Genomic DNA, 22,366 nt, shown 5'->3' on the forward strand with positions numbered 1-22,366 from the left:
AATGATCAAAATACAACATCTGAATACACCAGTCCAGTTCAAACCTATAGCGTCATCGTGTGTCGTATGATGATCGTTGTGTTTGAATACTGACAACACAAACAGTGACTGCTACAGTATTCAACGACTAAACAATCGCATCGACAGAATGTTTCCAAACACGCATCGTATTTTGGACATCACATCATAAGCTACTCTGTTGTTTGTCATGGTTTGCTGACTGTTCAACAAACACCAGTGTTGCAAGGCGTATGACTACACACCACATCACACTACACTGTCAGATACTGTCAGATACTATCCGATACTGCACATATTATGGCACACCACGCTACACCACATTGCATCACATACATTGCTTGATACCATCGATTTTAGATCATGCAAACAGTCTAGTATAACGGTAGATCTACGTCAAACAATTGCAATCACACAGACTCGGACTCGGACTCGAACTGTCCACCAAACAATCAACCAGGCGTTGATGTCAATACACGCCATACATGTAGTCAGTGTATGTACAAACAAAATACATGCTCTGACTGCAACATAAATACAAATGTTTACACCAATCGGCTAGAATCCACCAATTTGGTACAAATTATCACACGATTGTCACAAATATTGACAACCATGACAATCGTGACAACCATGACACAATCTGATAAAATGGGTTTAAACTCGATTTAAAAACTTGCATATTGTTGTCAGCACATATCATACAAATGCTACACTACACATGGCTGTATACAATGTAACGTGTGTCGTGTTTGCAGTGCTTGCAGTATTTGCAATGTCTGTCAAACGCATTGTATCGCATCCAGTCGTGTCACTCAGTTTGAAGTAGCCGTGATACTAGAACAGTAATCTACATTGATAACATCATCCAAATACATATATTGGACAGCACAGTCAACCATGTCGTGTTTGGTAGTCGTGTGTACCAGTTCAATTGACCATGTGTTCGATTGACAATGTGTCCATTTTAAAGCATTTTTGTTGATTGCATTACACCGGTATATTGAACTCGGATGGTATTTCAAATGTCGGATAAGCAATTATCTGTACTACGGCTATGATTATCCGTTGACCGTTGATCATTATGCATTATACATTATATATTGGCACTATATGTGTGTACCGTTTGGTCATGACTGACGAATACACAACAGTCTGATACTAACACAATACAACAATCAACACAGCGTGCATACTAAACACCAATAATCATGTATATTGTCAACTCAACACTGTCGGTATATCATATACATACACCAATACACTAATGTACAGTATGCGACTGTATATGACTATATATAACTGTGTACAATACATTATAAACAACTTTTTGGATATTGTCAATTTAGTTTATTGTGTAATGAATGCAATATGTATATGATCAATGCAAATGGTCAAGTATTTACAAGATTATGAACTAAACAGGTCAAGGACCTGTAGTTGCAAGTGTTTTGCTCTTGTTGACAGTATAGCGCCGTTCAAAAATGGTTTTTGTAAAAATAGTGTACAAGACTTTTGAGAATCCAAAGACTTCACCGTCGAGTGACATGCCAACATCAACTGATAGATTTACATCGAATGAGGCCGGGCCAGAGTCGAGTCGTTTGATGTTTTCAAGGTTTGATATGTCTTTTTGGATACCAAAGTTGATGCCAACTTTGTTTGCAATCGACAGTGACGTTTCCAAAAGATCAAATTTAAACACTTCGGCTGCAAGTTTAAGTTTTGGGGTGAGTGCAAATTCCAGTCGTGTTTCAGCAACAAGCTTGTCGGCTTCGACGTTGCTAGTATATACAGGATTGAACCCACGGTATGTGTTTTTTTCATTAGATGCAATGCTGGTTTCAAAGTTGGAATAGGACACGGTCAGATTTGCTTTTGATCGGACTTCAGCCGAAATGCTCGCATCCATGTTAAACTCAAAAACTAGCTTAGGGCCAAGAGACAGCACTCCAGGAATGTATATCGGAGTCAGTGGGTACTCAAAAATTGGAATGGAAACCAATCGTTTGTCTAATCTGACACCTATGTCAAACGACAGCATGGCATACATGTCTATGTCACCTTCCCAGGTCAATGAATATTTTGGCTTTTTGAACAGTCGACCGGATGCACGAAATAAAAGTGTCGTTTGTGCTTTGATGCCACATGGATTGCAACCGACTCGGAATACACCGCCTACATCTGTTGGGTTAAGTTCGACTGATGGACTGGCTTTCAGATCCAAGTTGAGTGCGATACCAACAGTTTTGGCGTTTGGTTTGGATACTCGACCACGCTTTTGCAGTAAATGGGTGCTAGCTTGACCATTAGAAATATCATCAGCAGTGATACCACCACCCTGGCTGCTTTCGACACCAGGAAGTGCAAGAATTTCAAAACTGCCAGTAACACCAGCCTTTTCTGGGTTAGTGGTTGTAAACACGACAATTTTTCGTTGAGCGTCAAGCATCCAGTCGGTAGCAAGAAGTAGAGCCTGCTCGGCTGAATTGCCAACTCCACAACCATGTTGCGATCCAATCACCAACAGGGTTTTTTGGACTTTCCAGTTGGTGCTTGGCAGTGGTTCAGTAAGCACCATCGTAACTCGATCTTGGTTACATTTAATAGACAAAAGGCTTTGGATATTGTCGAGATTGACAGATGGGACGTTTGCAGTGATTTTCATTCCAGCCACGACAATCGAATCACGGCCTTTGAGCGGATCGTACCATTGCAAAATGGTTTCAGGTGATGGCGTTTGATCTTGGAGATATGGACGAATTTTAAGAATATTTATAAATCGGTTTACATGTTTTACTTTGTTGGCAAGCCCTTTGAACCTAGAAGCTCTAGCCAACGACACGGGAGTTGCATTTACAACGCAGATTATCAACAGAATTAGAGTGACAAATAACATATTTATATGGTTTGTACTTGGTGAATTTGCAAGGTTTGATACAGTTGTTGTTGAGATTATGGCTTAGATTGAGCAAAAACAGCCTGTTTTTATATTCCAACCGACAGTCGATGCATCGCATGTTGCTTTGTTTTAGTTTTCTGTTTCACAGGATCAGGGTGGAGTCTACACTGGTATTACAATGAGGGTTGGTCGCCCTTAATTTAGCTGTGCAAGACAAAAACACACTATTTATAACTTGTCTCGAATAATAGCTCTTAAATACTGTCATATACGAGTGCATCACACATACCACATTGCCATTTTTACGAGCATCACTATATATAGCATGTAGACTAGTGGTTTCACATTCGAGATTTGAGCCGAGTGGTTAGACATACACCAGCTCATATATCGATAGCGTCAATTCAAACCCGACATTTACTGCTTTTAGGCTGTGAATGGCCCTTAACAGTCTGGTTGATTAAAATGTTGTTGAACATATACGATCAAATGTATCAATCACTACTGCACAGCTGATTATTAGTTGTATTGCGTTTGTAAAACTAACACATCCGCCCTGATTTAAGCCAGTGCTAATGTGCTGGCTGAACAGCACGTCTAATAAGCAAACCATACGCATCTGGACTCGAAAGCAACTGCACAGCATTCAGATTGATCTACGAGACTGTGGGGTTCAACAAATCGGCTGCTATGGGTTTTTAGCTTTCTGATTGAGGCTCAGTTGTTAATTTCAGTTTGCATAGCCTGGATCACATTGTTTAAACGTGAGCCACAATACAAGAGCATCGTCACAATATGTATCAAGTCTATTGTTGTATAATGTCAGCACTGCTATGTTGAATCATGATGGGCTATCCGGATGTAGTTGTGATATTAAGAGCTGTGCCATTTGTGTGGAAAATACGATATATCGACCAACAATCAAAACAGTTGGCACAATAGACACCATTGATGTGTTCTGGCTAACAATACAATTGGACATGTCATGTCATTAAATGACAAATATGCAATGTAGTAGCCAGAGTGGTCTGATAAAGCATGATACGATAAACAATACAGTCAGACACCAGGACAGTATCAAGAAATGAGTATACAAGTGTAACTGATTCGAGATCAATTATCATGTCATACCCGAGTCTTGCGATAAATGCAGCAACCATGATCAAGCATTCAATGTCGTATGTCCAGTGACCAATGTCCAATGTCGTATGTAACGTGAATGGTTTATTGCCAGTGTTGTATACCAACTACTGGACATATCAAAATATACAATACATGTTGCAAATGATTTATAAATCAATATACAGTCGTATTCACATACAATCAATCACGACACAAATGTCGATATACATAATACACAGCCAATACCATGTCATGATTGGTGTCGGTTTACTGTACAACACTGTATTATTCTGACAAAGTCGATTGGTTACTATGCGTGCTCATTTTTGTATAAACCAACTGGACGAGTGTTTACATATTCATGACATATTCATGACACTTGATCAATCCGCGACTCTGCATTCAGTCAATCCAGACATTACAAGTAAACACTGTTCGACATGCAAACAACCGCTGCATTCCAAAATGCACAATCTGTTGAACTAGATCGTGAACATACCCAGAGTGTTAAAATACAACACATACGAATGTGTGCACAGTTTGACCGACAGCATCGGACCAGTCAACACTGATATATCAGTTGCAATGTATGAATTTGAGTTGAACTTGTCGATCGTGCAATGTATGACTGCCAACAATGGTCAAAAATGATCAACAATAGTCAACAATGATCAAAAATGATCAAAATACAACATCTGAATACACCAGTCCAGTTCAAACCTATAGCGTCATCGTGTGTCGTATGATGATCGTTGTGTTTGAATACTGACAACTTCCAATAGGAAAATGCAACATTCAGCCATTGTTTATTCGAGGCCGTCACTGCAAGATAAATACAAATGTGTATTTTATGCGAATACAGCTGTAATAGTGGCAAGTGGTGGTAGATTTTAAAAGTTTATAAACCGCTTGTAGGCTAATTTATCATCAATTTCCAATATCTGATGATTAAATCAACTAACATTATAGTCACCCATTTCAGCATGTAACTATTTATTGTGATGCAGTAGCGCTAATATCTTGGCCAATGATTTGCACAATCAACACCAAGCTAAATGCTCAGTTAAAGTATAATTTCAAATATTCACACCCATCAATAGGCGTCAAGACTGTGTAGAATACAAGTATGCCAGATATGTATAATCCCCATGCAAGAACTAAAAAAAGTTTGTAGCAATTAAAAAATCAGTTTAATCACATACCAAAATAGTATTGGGCTTTGTAGATTCAAGTTGAAAATAGCAATAAATTAAACTTACCTTGGGATTTTAAAGGGCCAGATACAAGAGAATCTAAGTTTGGAAATCCCACAATGTTACAGAAAATATGAGTGGCAATGGGCCCATACAACGATCCTGTTCGAATAAACAGGTACGTTGCAAGCCATCCAAAAACCATAGTATACATCAGTTGAAAGACTACCAGCAAAAGTGAAAGTATGAATCAGATGGCATATAAACTATAAATTCATGGATATGCCTAAAATAAATAGGCGGTGAATTAAATACAAAAATCATACTTGAACTAGTAGCTGCGTGTATGATGGATCGACGAGTATAACCACCATCACGGATGACTTCCCATGCGTGGTGCAGATGAGCTAATTTGTAAAACAGAGTTTAGATCTACCTAGATGATGCATACAATACGCAAAATGATATCAAGCTTGGTGTAGATTGACCTACTCACCAATACCAAAAAACAGGGGCAAACACCAGATTGTCTGTCTAGCACTGAATCCCCCAGCAAGCATAATAGGAACCATGTAGCCACGAAACACAATTTCTTCAACAATCGGACCCTAAAACATTGCATGATACCCACTCAAATATGAGTGCTCATAAATTCAAATACAGCTCAAGTATATTCGAATATCAAATTCGTGGCCAGATCTTCAGAATGAAACCTACCACTACCCAATTACGAATAGTAATCAAGTTTTTGTCAGGACTGTCAAGTGCCTGCTGCATCTGGATGTATATTTCCATGTGATCCAATACGAGTGGGCCAAGGAACAGTGCTCCACAAATACCAAGAGATACTGCAATAGATGAGATGGGTGAATGAGAAACGATGCCAACATACTTGAATGTGTTCCAGACCTATCCCAGTTTAAGCAACGATTGTAGATAAGTCTGAGAAGTTGAATAAAGCACCCGAGTCTGTCAAAAACTCTAGTGTTACCTCTAGCCAAATGCTATAAAGAGTGTGTCTAATTGGATCTACATGCTCAATAGGTTTCCTTGCAGAAGCAAGCAGACCTACTACAAGAACAAACCCAATTGCACAGGTCAATGCAACCGCCTTAAATCGCTGTCGGATCACATCGGGGTCATTACGAGATCTGGAAATAGCTCCAGGAAATAGATAGAACGAGCCCACAAATAATGTAGATAAGAACAGACAACTGCTCATAGCAGCAAGCCAAGTCAAGCCATGAACTGTGCTGGTTTGTGGCATGATGTGGTATTACAAACAAGATGACTGGATATTTATCAGCAATCTACTGCCAACTCAAAATGTAAATTCATTAATCTTGATTCATCATGGAAACACACCGATTATAAACTCAAATCTACAATATGTTCAAAGCCAAGAATTTGGTAAACTGCCACTTTGGCATTATTTCATTTGTGGGAGAAAAAGCAAAGTACGGTGTTAAAAAGCCTTGACCATGTTTTCAAGTTAAAGATCAACCCGACTAGAAATATAAAAGTTAGCAAAATAGATTGAGCCATAAAGCACACTTGAATAAACTTACCTTGAATAGTAGAATTGCAATTTGACCCAAGTAAAAATAGATGAAATGCTAAAAATAAAATCCATGAGCAATGCTGAAATTGAACCCAGCAGTAACAAGCAAAATATACAAACCTTTGTTTCATGTGTAACATATGAGCCAAAGTTTCGACCAACAATACAGTGCCATGTGGGGTTGTATTTTTTGTCAAACTCACGTTTGATAAAAGCAGCAATATCCTTTTCAATGTTGTACTTTTCCATTGCCTGAGTAGCACAGTCGACAGCATCTTGCTGCATTTCTTCGCTCATGTCGGCATTCTTGATGACAGCCTTTCTGTCAGACATTATGAAATATGGCTTTTGCTAAGATAGATATAAGACAGACTAATTCTAATACAATAAATTAGTTTGACTTGTCAAGAAGCCAGACACGCGTAATGGTCAGCACCAAACACGCGTGAAACCTACAAGCCCATCTACAAATGAAGAATAATACATTTGGTGGCATGCTGTAAAGAGATAAAGGATATACCCAAGTATCATTAACCTTACATATAGGCTACGCTTGAATAATAGGGAAATTTAGATTTAAATAAGCCAGTATCTAGAAAACGACGGCTTTAACGATACTTTAAACACTGAATCAAATGCAGGAAATGGTGTTTTAGATGGCAATAGCGTAGCTTAGATAATGGGTTATCAAGACAAGATGAAAAACAGTGGCGCTCATTTATAATAGTAGTGGCTAATCAAAGGGGCTGGAGTGAATCAAGAAACTGTGTGATATACTAATCACTTCCCAAACCATAGATATAGGCAAAACTAGCCATCTATAATGGCATTATAGATAGCCAGCAGTCCAGTGTAAAGCTATTGCTCCGTTCAAGTCAGTCAACAGTAGTTGGCTGACAGTATACAAGCTGGTTGACAATAAAAGAATAAATTCATAGCAGACATGAATGCATATGCAAGCAACTAGTCTCGACACCAACACACCAAATATCAAACACTTACACTGAGAGTTGGAGTTGGCTGAAGAGCGAGAACTGCGACATTTATGTTACCGTGCGTACCCTCAGGATAGTAGAATGCCAAAAAATTCAATCTGAATTCCTGTCTGCTGTATGACCGACCATCTTGCTCTTGTTACGGCTCTGTCCTCTGGCGCTGCACATCTCTCTCTCAAGGCACGTATTCAAACTGTCTATAATAATTCATATCAAATTACTTTAATCCTAGCATCAGGAATATCTGTAGTTGCTCACTCAAGCTTAAACTTGGTTACATTAGGAATGGATTGATTTGGTTTTATTTGGAACTGCCAATTGGATAGACTCTCCTGAGTCTACATTGCTTGTTAAAGCATTATTTCATCTATTTAGTGACAAGGTACAGTTTATAGTTGGTTTTAATTCAAGATTCTGGCGTTTTCTGCAGGCTTCCAATTTAAACAAGGGAATACAATCTAATCTGTACTAATTCAATCTGTATTATAACTGTCAAGCATTAACTAACTGTTTTTGATTTTATTGATCTATATGATTTCTGGAGTATAGCATTCCTTTGGGATCACCCCAGATCCAGCCCACATGCTGACACTAGTCACCAAATCCGTCGAATTTTTAATTCAACAGCAAAGGCAATTCATGTCATCTCAAAATGAGATTCCATCTGCCCCACCAACATCACGAATTCTCCCCACTAGATCACGACCAGACAGTCCATCTCAAGGCATTACTCCTCTTAGATCCATGGCCATTGTCTTGTTTGAAAATGCTGTATTTTGCCCTGATGTAAGCACGAATTGTTTAATGTTTCCTGTTTGAATAGCTCAAGTGCGTTGAAGCTATCTATAATTGATAACTCCAATCTATACTAAAAATAAATTTCAACAAATCACTGAATCTATATCATTCACTAGCTACATGACTCACTACTCAATCTACTGACCCCGTTAAGCCAAGATTCTTCCAATCTCAATTCTCGCCGTCTTGCAATAGTCTGTCTTGGTAATATGTGCGCAAAATCAGGTGCAAAGTTCATACCACTATTGAGACATGCTAGCGCTGCACTCATAGCCATAGTAGTAAAACATTCGGTAGTTCCTTCACAGATTCTCGCCCAATCTTTGCGTAGTCTTTATATGATTGTAAATGAAAACAAGACTATTTCAGGCGAAATAGTAAATCAGCTTGTTGCAATTTTACCATTATTGATCTTTCCTACTTTGTCGGAATTTGCAGCTTGGAAAGCAATAGGTAAGTTGAATATACATCAAACTTCAAACATGCGATTGCATTATAACATTTTTCAAATTGATCATTTATTGGTTACCAGGAACTAAATCAGATTCGTGGAGAAAACCACCTGATTCTGATTCAGAAATATCTGATACAGATACTACTGGGCCTCGAAAATTGTAAGAAATGTATCTTTATTTGTTTGGTGATACCTGAAAAAATAGCTAATACAAAACCCACTCAATTTTAAATTAATAGCCATCAATCCAACACTAAACTATGGATGAATGCACTGCAGCTTTTATCGGCGTTTACCAAAGTGGGAAATACAATACTGTTACTTTAGATATGCAACTTGTAAGATAGATGTTGATCAGCTAACACCTGACGTGTACTCAACTTTTCAATATCATATTTATTGGCACAGTCGAACCCAAAACAAGTGTTTCCTCAATTTGGCAGTATCATTTTTCCAGGAGGAAATCTTGCCTCCATCCCATTGATTGATATTATTATTTTTTCTCCAGATCCAAAGCTACGAACTGCTGCGACTTCTACAATTTGCACTCTTTTTGAAAGTTTGAAGCCATTTTTTGCCATAGCCTCTCACAGGTAATTTGCTTTATGGCTACACGGTTGTTCGAGATAATTGAGTTGAGCTTTTGGGTTGATATGTAAGCTAAACTGTGTGTATTTTTAACACTAGTGAAACAAAACCTGCTTCATTTGCCTCACTTTCTCAACGATTAGCTGATCAGTTATGTGCTTTCCATATATCCTTGATGACGCATATACTCGACAAGCAACATGCCTCAACTCTAACTCTTTTGCTTCAAGTAAATACAGATTGTCATTTGCAGTGCGTCTATCTATTTACTTACTAATTCATTTTTTCCATTTGAATTAGGTCCTTACATCTTTGGTTCAATGCACTTTATACACTCGATTATCGCAAGACTTTCGATCTGAAATCGTCACTCGAATTGGTGCACTTGTATCACATCATGGTCAGTTTTTATCGTTTATACCAACTCAGTATGCTATCAAACGAGTTCAGCTATTTACGCGTTTTGATATGAATATTGTACTCGTAGACTCTTCTGTGCAAGCACGTGCATTGGAGTGTTATTCAGCTGTGCTTAGCACAATTCAAGAACCCAATACATGCGCAACTTCTCTCACCTGGATAGATACCATTCCTGGGGTTCTTCAAAAATGTTGTGACTATGCATCATCAGATCAAATTGTTTTACGTATTGCTGCTTTAGAGGGATGTTGTGCTATAGCAAGATATCATCCACTTTCATTTAGGTATACAATCATTTTTGTAATTTGATGCGCTCTGGGTTTGGATAAATTAAATCTGTTGATTGGTTGGTAATGCATTACTAATTGTTGAAATGGACTGAATTGTTAGTCAGCAATGGGATTCTATTCTAGTTGATGTCCTTGATAAAGCACGCATGAATACAGATACGGCTACACGGCTTGCAGCTGCGAAAATTTTAGAGCAGTTTGCAAATAGCTGTAGTACAGGTGCACTTTGTGCCGAGGTATGTTTTACCCTGTATCCAAGAGTTGAATGATACAACTAAAATATATTTATAAATGGAACGACCAGAATGTGCCAACTCAGTGGTGGATATATATATCTACAATTGTCACAGACTCGTTTATTTTTGATAGAATGTTTGCTATTCGTGCTATGGGATTGAATATCATTGGACAAATTCCCTTTGTTGAATTGGGTATTCTGAATGTATGTTGTATGATTTACATTATTCAATCATGCATTGAATTGCATTTAACTTGTTGGATAATATGCTATTTACTATAGGCAGAGTTATGCACCTTGTGCTGGAAAGGTGCCGAACAGCTTGTTGCTGATGATCATTCCGACGTTCGATCTGCAGGTATGTTTTTGCAGTAAATTGATTTTTATGTTTGATTCTTGCGCTAACATATTTTATTTGATTGCCTTGATTAAATAGCATGGGGTGCAATTGGTGTATTAATTGGACAAGTGATCTTGACACAGGTATGGTAAAGAATTGAGCATTTTGCAGGTTTATATATTTTATTTTGGGTATTTTATCTCATCAACCGATACAATGATACATCCTTGTGATTTAATCTGTATACAGAATATAAGTTGCTTGCAGCGTATTGCTGACTTGATTGTAACTGTAAGCATTAATGAAAGTAATGTTGCAACTAAAGTGCGTGCCGCTTGGGCTTTGGGTAACCTGACCGAGATGTGGCAAAAACTGGCTGAATCATACAAAAGTGAAACGAGTAGTTTAACCAAGATGACATGTGAACAAATCGTGTTGCTTTTAAAAACGGCCAATAGCTTTACAGGTGACAACGAAAAGGTGGGTCGAGTTTGAGTATATGTTTTGGTTGTGCATACAACTCCAGCCTGAAAGTTGCATCGAAATGCTTATATCGCTTTTTTGAACAATGTTGCAACAACAGTGTCGCGCAAATGGTGTGAGGGCGATCGGAAATGTAGTTAAATTGGCTTTGACTGATCCATTATTGACCAGTCCGACATTCTCGAGTCTACTGAGCGAGTCTACGCGACTGTCAATCAAGGCATCTCAGGGAGGAAGTTTCAAGGTAATATTTACATGTCCAATACTTTTTATATCCAAATATACTGTTTCAAAACATACCAATCAAAATATATATTTGCACAGGCTCGATGGAGTGCATGCTATACACTCAGTATCATACTATTACTGCCTGATACAGCAGGGACACATCAGCGGCAACGAGCAGATATATTTACGGTACTGGCTAAAGCGGCAACAACATGCACCAATTTCAAGGTCAAGATCAGTGCCATCACAGCGATGCAGTCTGCAAATGCTTCTGATAACGTGGTACACACTCTATTTGACAGCCCTACACAATCTACTTCTGTGAACATAAACTCTTTAATCAAAAACAACATAGATATCTGTTTGGATGCAATCCAAAGTACGCTAGATATGATGGATGAAAATGTCAACGAAGCCAAGTTTGGAGAGTTTAGATATACGGATCAACTTAAGCAAGCAGCAAAAGCTACAACACAGCATCTACTCCATCTCCAGAAATAGACCCTACACTTTTCAACTCTACCCTACCCATTGTTTACACAGGATAGCCAACCAGATAATTCCAAATAGGTATATAAAATTGTAGGAAAAAGTTCAATTCCAATTGTTCTACTCTTTTTTTGTAATCCGTTCAGCCTTTCGACGTTCAATGCTAGACAATGCAAGTGACTCCACAATTGAAATAACAAAATAAAGAATCATAAACACCATGAATGCGTTCCATAACAGCGAGATGATTGACGCGTTTTGTGGGGGCTGATGTAAATCCCAGCGTTACAATATTGGTAGTTTAATGGTATCAAAACAACAGTAAATAAAAAGGTTTTGAACAGGTATGATCAAGATTCATAATAGTCGGCCAATTGTAATCTAAAGGACTCGACATATTACCTGGCCACCACGATTGCGAAACTTGCGCTCCTGACTTTCAAAAAAGTCTTTAAACGGTGCATGCAGATACGGCGCATGCTTTCGTAGAGCAACCAAAAGACTTTTTTGGACATCCTCTGAAAACACCACAATAACAGCAAAAGACTAATCAGAGTACATGGTAGAATTTTCAGTAGAATAAGTTGGTGCATCAAGAAAACAAGCATGTGAAAATTTGGGATAGTTTAAACCCAACCCCAGTCAAACATACTTGAATACTGGATTTAATAAACGATTTTCCTATCATAGTTGCTCCAAAAAAAGTGCTAAATGGCACCGCAAAATGACCACAAATGATTCCTGCTAAATCAAATAAAGGATTGGGAACCTAGTTACAAAAATCACAAAACCGTGTCAGCCAAAACCTATAAAAATACAGTGTTCAATCAAACACTGCAGTATTTTCTTACGGATGCACAGAGTAGAATACCGAAAAACCCCATGTTGGTAACAATACTGTGCATGACAATTTGGGTCCGTTCAGACCAGTTTCGCAACTGAATGGGTTTTGCCAAAATACGCTCAATCGATGCAAATTCGGGATCATTTTGTCCAGCAACAGCAGCTAAGATTTCAACCAAATTAAACAGTAAACATACGAGCTAATGCAAGACAAAGAGATGATAACAGCTTGTCATACCTGCTCGTGCTACAAAATAAGGAGGAAGTTCTCCAATGGCAGTTCCCAATCCCCATAAAAGTGATTCCATGTGCACTTTGGAAGCAATTGTCCATACAGTGATAGGGTCTGCACTGGACTCAGAAACTGGATCACATACGAAGCTATGTTTTCAAAACCCCCATAGCAGCATGGTAAAATTAGCAATACTAAACGAAATAATGAAGCAGTGAAAAGTTAAAATATCGACCATAACTTTCAAGAGTCAGCGTATTACCTATTTGGACCTCGAGTAGTAAAATCCAACGAGCGACAGCTGTATGCAGCAAAAGTAGCTTGGGCAATAAATGGTGCAAGGAATAACATAAACGTATGTAAACCGGTACCAAGTCCAATTGAGGAAGTAATTCCTAAGCCAATCCACCATCCATACCATACGGCCAATGACTCAATGTATCCAATCATCTAATAAATTCCTATATTAGTCGTGTATAATGATACAAGAAAACGCAATAGCGGTAAATACTACCTCTTGATGTTCCCCATCCAAGGTATAAACAAGGAATCCAAGACCAACTACCGCCAAAGCTGTAAAAAATATATGAAAGTGGTTTGCCACCATACATGCAGTATCTGCAACGACGTCGCCCAGATACAGTATAAAATGGGTTAGAATTAGAGCAGGTGAGTTCCAAATAGTAACCCGTGAGGCTTGTTTTGATCGTTGTGAGCGCTTTGACCGTACACGGGAAAGAGGTACAGAACCTATCGAATGCAAATGTTAGATAATATACGTGGGCTGCTGATGAAAATCCAATGAATAGGGGAGATGAATTTCAATCATGCCAGGACTCGTAAAGTCCTGGCGATCAAGTGCATAGCGTGCTTGACTCTTGACATTAAAATATTCTGAAATGATATATAAATGGATTGATCATTCATGGCACATTTGGAATAAAACGACTGATTATACACAAGCAAACATGCCTGGTTGTGGATCCTGCGTGTCATCCAGCGTAGCGCTTTCTAGACGCTTAACAAGCTCGTGACGAGTCCCATCTGTAGCCAACTAATGATTGAATAAAGGGTTGGAGTATTGCATACCCAAAACAAAGATTAGATTTCTGACATTTAAACTAGCTCATTTCAAAAACAAGCAGATATATGGATCAAGATATCAAATCATGGAGTTTTATCCCAAAGCATTAAATCTAATAAGAGTATAGCTGAAACAATGAAGTATTTGACAAGGAGTTCAAGCATTGAATAGCCAACACAACCTTTCGCTTTCGTAATTCGTCCTGCAATTTCTTTACAGTCCAGACATCCGTACTATCTGCAGTAACTATATTTCCATTACTGATTCACAATATGGCAATTCAAAAAATGAATTAGAATCATTAGCAACCAAGACTATCCAAGAGATGAAATGGTGGCACGTAACCCTGACAAATTGACTGATATTTATAGAAAAGCCTTTATCAAGGCTTGCTGATATGAAGGAGAATTGAACAGAAAGAGCAAGTTACCTGGTATCCATCTCAAAGATTGATCAAAAGAATGCTACCTTGGCCAGTAGCACACCTGGAAGGAATGATTTTGATGGTTTGAAGATGAGAATGACGAATTGCAGGGTTAAAAATAAATAAAACCTTGGTTGCGAATAAACTGATGCGAACCACCTGGCAGTGATCTAGAGCAGTATTGGATGAATTCAATACCAAGTTGGCAAGATCCGTTGCTGGCCAACGCAGTCAGTGATCGCAGTCGCTCTCCTCGTGACTGTGGCATTTGGCATCATGAGAATCTCTCGTTCGTTTTGGAAGAAAATTTCATCATCATGGCAGCAGAGGTTCCTACATTCAAGCTGGTATTGGGTGAGTCCTGCTGCTGTGCTTGCTTGTGGTTTTGTTTTTATTTGAAAGTGCTTTTACTAGTAGCTGAAGCTTGATCTTCTGCTCAACTCCGCTGTCAAGTGCATTCACTCGACCTACAAATGCAATCTGAATCTTGCCGTGTGCATGTATAAAGGAAACGATAGCGTGATATATGCTCCCGCTACTCTTGACCTGCTAATCTATATTTGCAGATTCTGTGTGTTGTATCTGGGATATAACTGATGTGTTTCATACATGAATGACTGGCTTCTGATATCTGGCATTCAGTTGGAATAGATTTCTTCATTTGGGACTGTTTCTAGATAGCAGTCTGTCATGCTTGACTCTATACTCCAATATCGGCATGATTAGTATCAGCTTAATTGGATATAAATCTATCTGTTGGTGATACAAGTCTGTACAGCTATTGGTGTTTATGGATCAGTACTCTAACCCTGAGATCTGCTATTGTCATGACTGTACTCTTGGCTAACTCTTTATATGAATCTGTTTAGTTGGTGACGGTGGTACCGGAAAGACCACTTTTGTTAAGCGACACTTGACTGGAGAATTTGAAAAGAAATATGTTGGTAAGAATAGCAAGACTGAGTCCTGTGCATGGCATTATGCTGGTTATATAGATCAGTTTGCTCAATACTTGGTATTGCATTGGCTGGTTAGATTCAATACATACTGATTGAGTCATCATGCTTGTATATTCTATCTAGCCACTCTCGGTGTTGAAGTCCATCCTTTGACCTTCCACACCAACTTTGGTGCTATTTGCTTCAATACCTGGGATACGTAGGTCTATTTTGCGTCACTGTATATCCATCATTTATGAGACATACTAACCATGTTTATGTTTTTGAATCAGTGCTGTGAGTACCTTATAGAGCCAGTCTTTTGTCATGAATTTATCCTTGCCCATAGTTTGGAATCAACAAAATATATTTTGCTGACTTATTTTGGATCGACTTGCTGGCTTCCCTTCAACCTGCCTTTTGTATTAATAGGGCCAAGAAAAGTTTGGCGGTCTTCGTGATGGGTACTAGTAAGTAAAACCTTGATGTCAAGATAGCATGGCTTTGATTTTATCATGTCCTGATTATCCTTTTTTGAATTTCAACCCCATAGCATTCAGGGCCAATGTGCTATTATCATGTTCGACGTGACTTCACGTATCACCTACAAAAACGTTCCCAACTGGCATCGTGATCTCGTTCGTGTCTGCGAAAATATTCCTATTGTTCTCTGTGGTAACAAAGTTGATATCAAGGAGCGCAAGGTCAAGGCAAAGGCAATTACTTTCCATCGCAAAAAGAACCTGCAATACTACGACATTAGTGCCAAGAGCAACTACAACTTTGAAAAACCCTTTTTATGGCTTGCACGAAAGCTTATTGGGTAAGTCCTGACTTTTGTTTGTGTCGTTACTTTTGAAATGGACAGATCAAACTCATTACTTTGATACCAATGTTTGCTTTTGGTTTTTAGAAACCCCAATCTCGACTTTGTTGCTGCTCCTGCTCTTGCTCCTGCTGAAGTTCACATTGACCCCGAAATGCTTGCTCAGGTAAAGTGGGATGCTTTGCTGTATCAATACATATTTGAAACTAACATGATGCCCTGTTTATAGTATGAAATTGATCTTAAAGACGCTGCCAATCAGCCTCTTCCTGCCGAAGATGGTAAGAACGTTGCATAATTTTACCATCTGTCACGTTTACTAACGAATCATTTTTTGTTTAATCAGAGGACGATCTCTAAATACTTGATGCACCATTTTTTTGCTCGCCAGATGCCCTTTTTGCATTTGTGATTTTTGGATGGACACTGATGGCTTCCAATGATATCATTCCATTCAGGAGCAAATCAATTTGGAAATGAATTTTATGTTGCTTATCTGAATATACTATTTATTAGCGAGATTTATTTTCAACCAATGTCTGTTTATTCAACTGTGTCGATATATCTCATAGAATTGGTGTGATCATTCAAATGTTCGAATCACATTTCCCATTAGCTGTGAAAATTCCTTTGCTCTGTTTCCGCTCTGCAATTCATCTGCCACTCTACAAATCACTCTAAATATGGCTGATAGATTGGAGCCAGGTGGTGTGGATGGGAATGATTTTAGCATGGTAAACCCAGACAAACTTGACCTATTTTCATAAGACTGAATTCCTGCACACCATTTCTCAAGCTCATCAACCTCCTCCTCAGTCAGCACTTGCAAACTCTCTTGGATGGAAGCCATGGTGCGTACTTCGCGTTTAAAAAGTCGAAACGCCTCGGTCGGATGAACCAAGGAAACACAATCAGGCATGTGCAGCAATCCACAAATCAGAGTGAGTCTAGGTAAGCCAACCATGACTTCTGGATCAGATTCTTGCACTTGAACCAATGTCATCAATCCCTTGGAAATTGCTCTTTCGGCCGTTTGCATCATCAGTACCTGAAACATATCTGTATCGTCAAAAAGTGATGGCGGAGCATTGAACTGATCTTCAAAGTAAGCTCTACACGCCAACTCCTCAAATATTACCCACGCTTGATCAAACTGTCGCATAACGCCCTGGAGATCGTCGTAAGGAGGTAAAACACACACATTCGCTCTCCGGCATAAAGCGGAGATCACAGCATGATAAGTCGCTTTCAACACCACAGCTGCATCAATAAGCTCAATGGTTGGATGAGGTATTCCACGTACTACAAAATGTTTTGATAAAGCTTGAGCAGTGAACATGATACGCTCAGAATATGTTCCAATTAGATTTATTCGTTCTGCTGGTGCTAAACATTTACGATACGCTCTTGATGCCATGACGGTATCCCCCAACTCTACCGTAATATAGTATATACATTGCAAGAGCGTGTGTTGAGACTGCTGTACTTGCTCATGTCTCCATCGTCGCAGGTTAAGCGTACGCTGTCGCTGAACAAGTTTAAATTGACGAATAGTCTGTTGAGTAGCTTTGAATGCGTGCTGAAATAAGGTTAATGGGAGAGCTTCATTAAGCCTATGAATATGCGAATTAAGAATATTGCTGCGGTGGTTGTCGTAAATATCGCTCAGTCTCGGGTCTTCCGATGGAACTACTCCATCCAGTATATACACTCTGTTGGACCAGGATACCATTGTATATTACAGCCGTATTCACGTAAAATGAAACACTTGCAGTAGCTTCTGCTTTGGAATAAAAAATGGTTAAATATTCGTTGTACTCGATGAATTGGCTGCACTGCCTCGCTACTCGATGTTCCTAGTTCTTCCCGTGTCTGGATTACACGCTATACAAAGTTACTTGCAGTTTATGAACAATATAAAACTACATCTCACGATACTGCTGCTGTTGGACGATGGGCAGACCATGCTTAGTTTACGAATCTGCGACTTTGCCAAGAAGTTCACAGGACACAATGTCCAGTAGCTTTGGTGTGAACTATCATTTCATGGGATTGCTTGTTCTATAATTTGACATTTGCGTTTCATTTTACGTAAACACAGCTGTAATTCCAGATAACATTTATGAAAAATACCAAGAGCTTGTAGTTGGCATCCTTAGACACATGCTATCCCTATCAAACGTAGATACCTTTAATGCTATAACCACTCCTTGATGACAACCATTTTCAGACAACAAATTGCGTGTTTTACAGCTGTATTCACGTAAAACGAAACATGGAATGTCAAGATACATGATAAACAGTCATGTTTGATTGGTGCCAATCTTACTCGACAATATTTTATTTTAAACTCACTAGTTCACTGGTCTTTCTCCATGCTCACTCTTGTACAAAAATGCAAAGTGAATGTTTACATCTGTTCCAATACATTCCGTATCCTTGACATTTTCATCCTTCTTTTCCTCAAAAAAACATTTCAAGTGAACATTGCGTGACTGCAATGGAAACAACAGTTGCATTTCCGAGATACGTTGAACTAAGCGCGAGTGTATCTGATATTAAGATACAACAGAGCTTCTATACAAAAAATAATCGATATTCAACAACAAACATGTAATGATTGTTTATTTGTGAGCAAAATAAAGTCATTGCAAGAGTATTCCATTTTGCGTGAATATGGCTGTAATTCAGACTCGAAAACAAAAATGAGTTTTCACTTTGGTTGATTATCTATATTTTTTCAAACCATGGTCGATCGTGCAGCATTGAACCAATGGTGAGTATAGTATATACTTTCTACTACTTTTAAATTAGATAGTACAATATCTTGAATGTGTATATCCAAATAGAATTATTCCAAATGAGCTGTCTCGCACGTCTATTATGTAACATACTGACCACATATATGAATTAAATAGGTTTGAAAAGGCCAAAATGGGTAAGATGCCAATCCACTACGCTCGGATTGTATCTAAAGTAGATATGATTACGCTTTGCTGCTATATTCAGACTGATATAGAACCAAACCTACTCAACACACTTGACCATTGTCATTTACAGGCTTTCTTATGGGTGCAACAGTTGGCATGACTACTGGATTTATTTATGGCTCATACTTTGTTTTAACGTAAGAAACTGTATATGTGTATCAATCCATTAGTACATGTGCTGGTTTATTGAGGTTTGAGTCGAATACCAAACAAGATTTTTTGGGCTAGTTTTCAGCATACAAATTCACAATTCACATTAAACCTCTACTAGTGTCGGACCACCTCCAGGAAAATCCTATGTGCAATCAGTTGGAAAACATATGCTTCAGCAAGGTAGTATGCTTGGATTTTTTCTCAGTATCGGATCACTTCTTCGCAATGAGGAGATGTCTTTGGCAAATACTGCACATCCTGCTAGTCGACTTCCAATCACCATATTACCTCCGATCCAATCCCAAAAACTTGAAAGTATTCGTCAGCAGCACAAGGATCTATAGATTCTGAATTACTTTGCCTCAGTTGTGACAAATATGTACTCTTGTTTGACAATGATGAATTCTAGTTTTTTCAATTACAGCCATATTCACGCAAAATGGAATACTCTTGCAATGACTTTATTTTGCTCACAAATAAACAATCATTACATGTTTGTTGTTGAATATCGATTACTTTTTGTATAGAAGCTCTGTTGTATCTTAATATCAGATACACTCGCGCTTAGTTCAACGTATCTCGGAAATGCAACTGTTGTTTCCATTGCAGTCACGCAATGTTCACTTGAAATGTTTTTTTGAGGAAAAGAAGGATGAAAATGTCAAGGATACGGAATGTATTGGAACAGATGTAAACATTCACTTTGCATTTTTGTACAAGAGTGAGCATGGAGAAAGACCAGTGAACTAGTGAGTTTAAAATAAAATATTGTCGAGTAAGATTGGCACCAATCAAACATGGCTGTTTATCATGTATCTTGACATTCCATGTTTCGTTTTACGTGAATACAGCTGTAAATGAAATATATAACTTGTAATAGAATCTAAGCAAATGATATTTTATACCGTTTCATTGTTGTAGTCATGACTAAAAGATTACATTCAAACGGAAGATTTGACCAATTGCTATCTTGATATTCAAACTTGACTTGCTGAATTGGGTTTGCTTTAACAATCCTATACAGAGCAATTATGATACAAAAAAAATTAGGTAGCTACAAAGCATCGCTTTCACTTATTAAAACTGGCCACTATGTCTTTGGAACCACTCACTGCAGTCACAACAGTACAAACAGAAATTTAGCCTCGACCATATCAATTCGGAATCGTCCACTCAGATGGTATTCAACTGAATCATCTCCAGCTCTAGCCAGTAACCCTATAGAAACCATGAAAAGTAGTGACTACAACACCAGGCACAAAAACCGATTTGGAGGGGGTTGGCTCTGGCTAATTCCTGCAGTGACGCTCGGATTGGGTATTTGGCAAGTTCAGCGACTGCAATGGAAATTACATCTGATTGATCAAGCCCAATCTCGGATCCATCAAATCCCTCGTGTTCTTTCATGGTAATATAATCTAATGTGTATTCACTCGAGTATATAAATAATCATTGATCTACAATCTACCTTGTATATGTTTGTAGTGAGAGTGCAAAGGCTACTGTTCCATCTAGAGATCAATTTACTAGAGTCACTGTAACGGGTACATTTCTACACGACAAGGAGATCATGGTCGGTCCACGAGTGTTTCATGCAGACACCTCGCAAGATCAAGGAGGCGGTATCTTGGGTGGTGGAAAACCCGATATTGGCTACTTTATTTTCACACCCATGGTCATTGCAGAGTCTACTGTTGGAGCCGAGAATGCGATTGTTTTGATAAACAGGGGTTGGATACCTAAAGATGAATGTGATCGTCCTCATCGTAAAGCAATTACTGGGCTTGTTACTGTGGATGGTGTTATACGTGATGGCGAACCGTGCGGAAAGTTGCAATCTTGGACAATATCCAATAAACCGGAAAAGGGCGAATGGTACAGTATTGATCTGGAGAAAATTTCACAATGGACTGGCTCTCTCCCCATCATCGTTCAGATGGTGAGCGGTAAGTTTTGATTGATATGTTATCATCACGGCCATATCAATCCTGGTCTAATATGTATACTGCTGGGCATTATTTTAAATTAGACTCGCCAATCAATCAAAAGTTTTCACCAAATAATGGCCAACCCTATCGACCAAAAGTGCATGCTAAACTACGCAACAACCATATGGAGTATGCCATAACATGGTTTGGTCTCTGTGCTGTAAGCACGCTGATGTTGGCTTCTAAAAAGCGTATTTTCCGTAAACGTTGATCATGGACTAAACTTTACAGTTTAAAGTGCTTGAAATAGTTTTTACTGCTTTGAATGGCTACTGTTGAGATGGTTTGAATCCTTCAAGTCCATATGTTGGATAATCTGATGTCTTGAACCAGACACGTGATTAGTGAGGATTAAAAAAGTTTCCAAACACAACTGAAGGAATTAAAATCATAACTCGCATGAGCTGTGGATCAATGCGGCTTACTGCTCGATCTCAACTATTCCATCAACCAAACAGTTTGATAAAGACATCATGCAGATTTTATTTTGGCAAAGAAATACCTCCCGCTGCAATCAAGATGGTGCATCAAGATTCAGTTTCATTAGTTGACGCAAAAGAATTAGAAAATAATAGTCCACTCGTTCAAGAGCAACCGATTGCATTACAGAGCAAACCATTAGAAACATCATCTTTGGAGCCTGTTGAAAAGAAACCGACACAAAGCACCGTTCACAAGTTCCTTGGCAAGGTGATATCAACAAACATGGCATTTAATATTACTAATAAGCCAGTATCAAACTATTTCAGCAGCTAGATTGTCTTGACTC

General features: G+C 38.5%; 8 protein-coding genes across 8 annotated transcripts; 4 read left to right on the forward strand and 4 right to left on the reverse strand.

Annotated features, from left to right (window-relative positions):
* Positions 1-1,444: 1,444 nt before the first annotated feature.
* BATDEDRAFT_25486 (uncharacterized protein) lies at positions 1,445-2,917 on the reverse strand (the record flags this gene model as incomplete). The annotated part of the gene is made up of 1 exon (XM_006679402.1): positions 1,445-2,917. The coding sequence occupies one exon, from the start codon at positions 2,915-2,917 to the stop codon at positions 1,445-1,447; it is 1,473 nt and encodes a 490-aa protein (XP_006679465.1).
* Positions 2,918-5,101: 2,184 nt separating this feature from the next.
* On the reverse strand, positions 5,102-6,502 carry BATDEDRAFT_25487 (CAAX prenyl protease; the record flags this gene model as incomplete). Its single annotated transcript, XM_006679403.1, has 6 exons — positions 5,102-5,199; positions 5,302-5,460; positions 5,562-5,642; positions 5,732-5,843; positions 5,953-6,144; positions 6,227-6,502. 6 exons carry the CDS (start codon positions 6,500-6,502, stop codon positions 5,102-5,104), a joined length of 918 nt encoding a protein of 305 aa, XP_006679466.1.
* Positions 6,503-6,758: 256 nt separating this feature from the next.
* BATDEDRAFT_11890 (cytoplasmic dynein light chain 2) lies at positions 6,759-7,129 on the reverse strand (the record flags this gene model as incomplete). The annotated part of the gene is made up of 2 exons (XM_006679286.1): positions 6,759-6,851; positions 6,917-7,129. The coding sequence occupies 2 exons, from the start codon at positions 7,127-7,129 to the stop codon at positions 6,759-6,761; spliced, it is 306 nt and encodes a 101-aa protein (XP_006679349.1).
* Positions 7,130-8,373: 1,244 nt separating this feature from the next.
* BATDEDRAFT_35263 (uncharacterized protein) lies at positions 8,374-12,131 on the forward strand (the record flags this gene model as incomplete). Its single annotated transcript, XM_006679497.1, has 14 exons — positions 8,374-8,577; positions 8,706-9,042; positions 9,122-9,203; positions 9,283-9,343; positions 9,452-9,636; positions 9,731-9,860; positions 9,932-10,335; positions 10,442-10,577; positions 10,646-10,783; positions 10,862-10,937; positions 11,016-11,062; positions 11,169-11,399; positions 11,503-11,646; positions 11,727-12,131. 14 exons carry the CDS (start codon positions 8,374-8,376, stop codon positions 12,129-12,131), a joined length of 2,580 nt encoding a protein of 859 aa, XP_006679560.1.
* A 61-nt stretch (positions 12,132-12,192) lies between these two features.
* On the reverse strand, positions 12,193-14,849 carry BATDEDRAFT_37041 (uncharacterized protein). The gene is made up of 10 exons (XM_006679539.1): positions 14,709-14,849; positions 14,460-14,538; positions 14,167-14,248; positions 13,709-13,944; positions 13,457-13,644; positions 13,201-13,343; positions 12,971-13,125; positions 12,772-12,888; positions 12,522-12,665; positions 12,193-12,386 (listed from the first exon to the last, which is right to left on the reverse strand). Exons 1-10 carry the CDS (start codon positions 14,717-14,719, stop codon positions 12,240-12,242), a joined length of 1,302 nt encoding a protein of 433 aa, XP_006679602.1. The 5' UTR covers positions 14,720-14,849; the 3' UTR covers positions 12,193-12,239.
* Positions 14,850-15,016: 167 nt separating this feature from the next.
* Positions 15,017-18,226, forward strand: BATDEDRAFT_89133 (uncharacterized protein; the record flags this gene model as incomplete). The annotated part of the gene is made up of 9 exons (XM_006679598.1): positions 15,017-15,056; positions 15,572-15,646; positions 15,785-15,860; positions 15,934-15,937; positions 16,073-16,110; positions 16,194-16,463; positions 16,554-16,632; positions 16,696-16,747; positions 16,813-18,226. 9 exons carry the CDS (start codon positions 15,020-15,022, stop codon positions 16,824-16,826), a joined length of 645 nt encoding a protein of 214 aa, XP_006679661.1. The 3' UTR covers positions 16,827-18,226.
* A 987-nt stretch (positions 18,227-19,213) lies between these two features.
* Positions 19,214-19,953, forward strand: BATDEDRAFT_89430 (uncharacterized protein; the record flags this gene model as incomplete). Its single annotated transcript, XM_006679599.1, has 4 exons — positions 19,214-19,242; positions 19,385-19,404; positions 19,527-19,593; positions 19,728-19,953. The coding sequence occupies 4 exons, from the start codon at positions 19,214-19,216 to the stop codon at positions 19,951-19,953; spliced, it is 342 nt and encodes a 113-aa protein (XP_006679662.1).
* A 638-nt stretch (positions 19,954-20,591) lies between these two features.
* Positions 20,592-21,808, forward strand: BATDEDRAFT_89134 (uncharacterized protein; the record flags this gene model as incomplete). The annotated part of the gene is made up of 3 exons (XM_006679600.1): positions 20,592-21,017; positions 21,095-21,555; positions 21,639-21,808. Exons 1-3 carry the CDS (start codon positions 20,641-20,643, stop codon positions 21,806-21,808), a joined length of 1,008 nt encoding a protein of 335 aa, XP_006679663.1. The 5' UTR covers positions 20,592-20,640.
* Between the last annotated feature and the right edge of the window lie 558 nt (positions 21,809-22,366).

The sequence above is a fragment of the Batrachochytrium dendrobatidis genome (genome assembly GCF_000203795.2).
Source record: "Batrachochytrium dendrobatidis JAM81 unplaced genomic scaffold BATDEscaffold_7, whole genome shotgun sequence".
Taxonomy (NCBI): domain Eukaryota; kingdom Fungi; phylum Chytridiomycota; class Chytridiomycetes; order Rhizophydiales; genus Batrachochytrium; species Batrachochytrium dendrobatidis.

Coding starts and splice junctions, on each gene's coding strand:
- BATDEDRAFT_37041 (XM_006679539.1), bottom strand. Junction 13,126..13,200: donor TTATTTTGTAGCACGAGCAG/GTATGACAAGCT, acceptor TTGAAATCTTAG/CTGCTGTTGCTGGACAAAAT. Junction 12,387..12,521: donor TTCGCAATCGTGGTGGCCAG/GTAATATGTCGA, acceptor GATTTACATCAG/CCCCCACAAAACGCGTCAAT.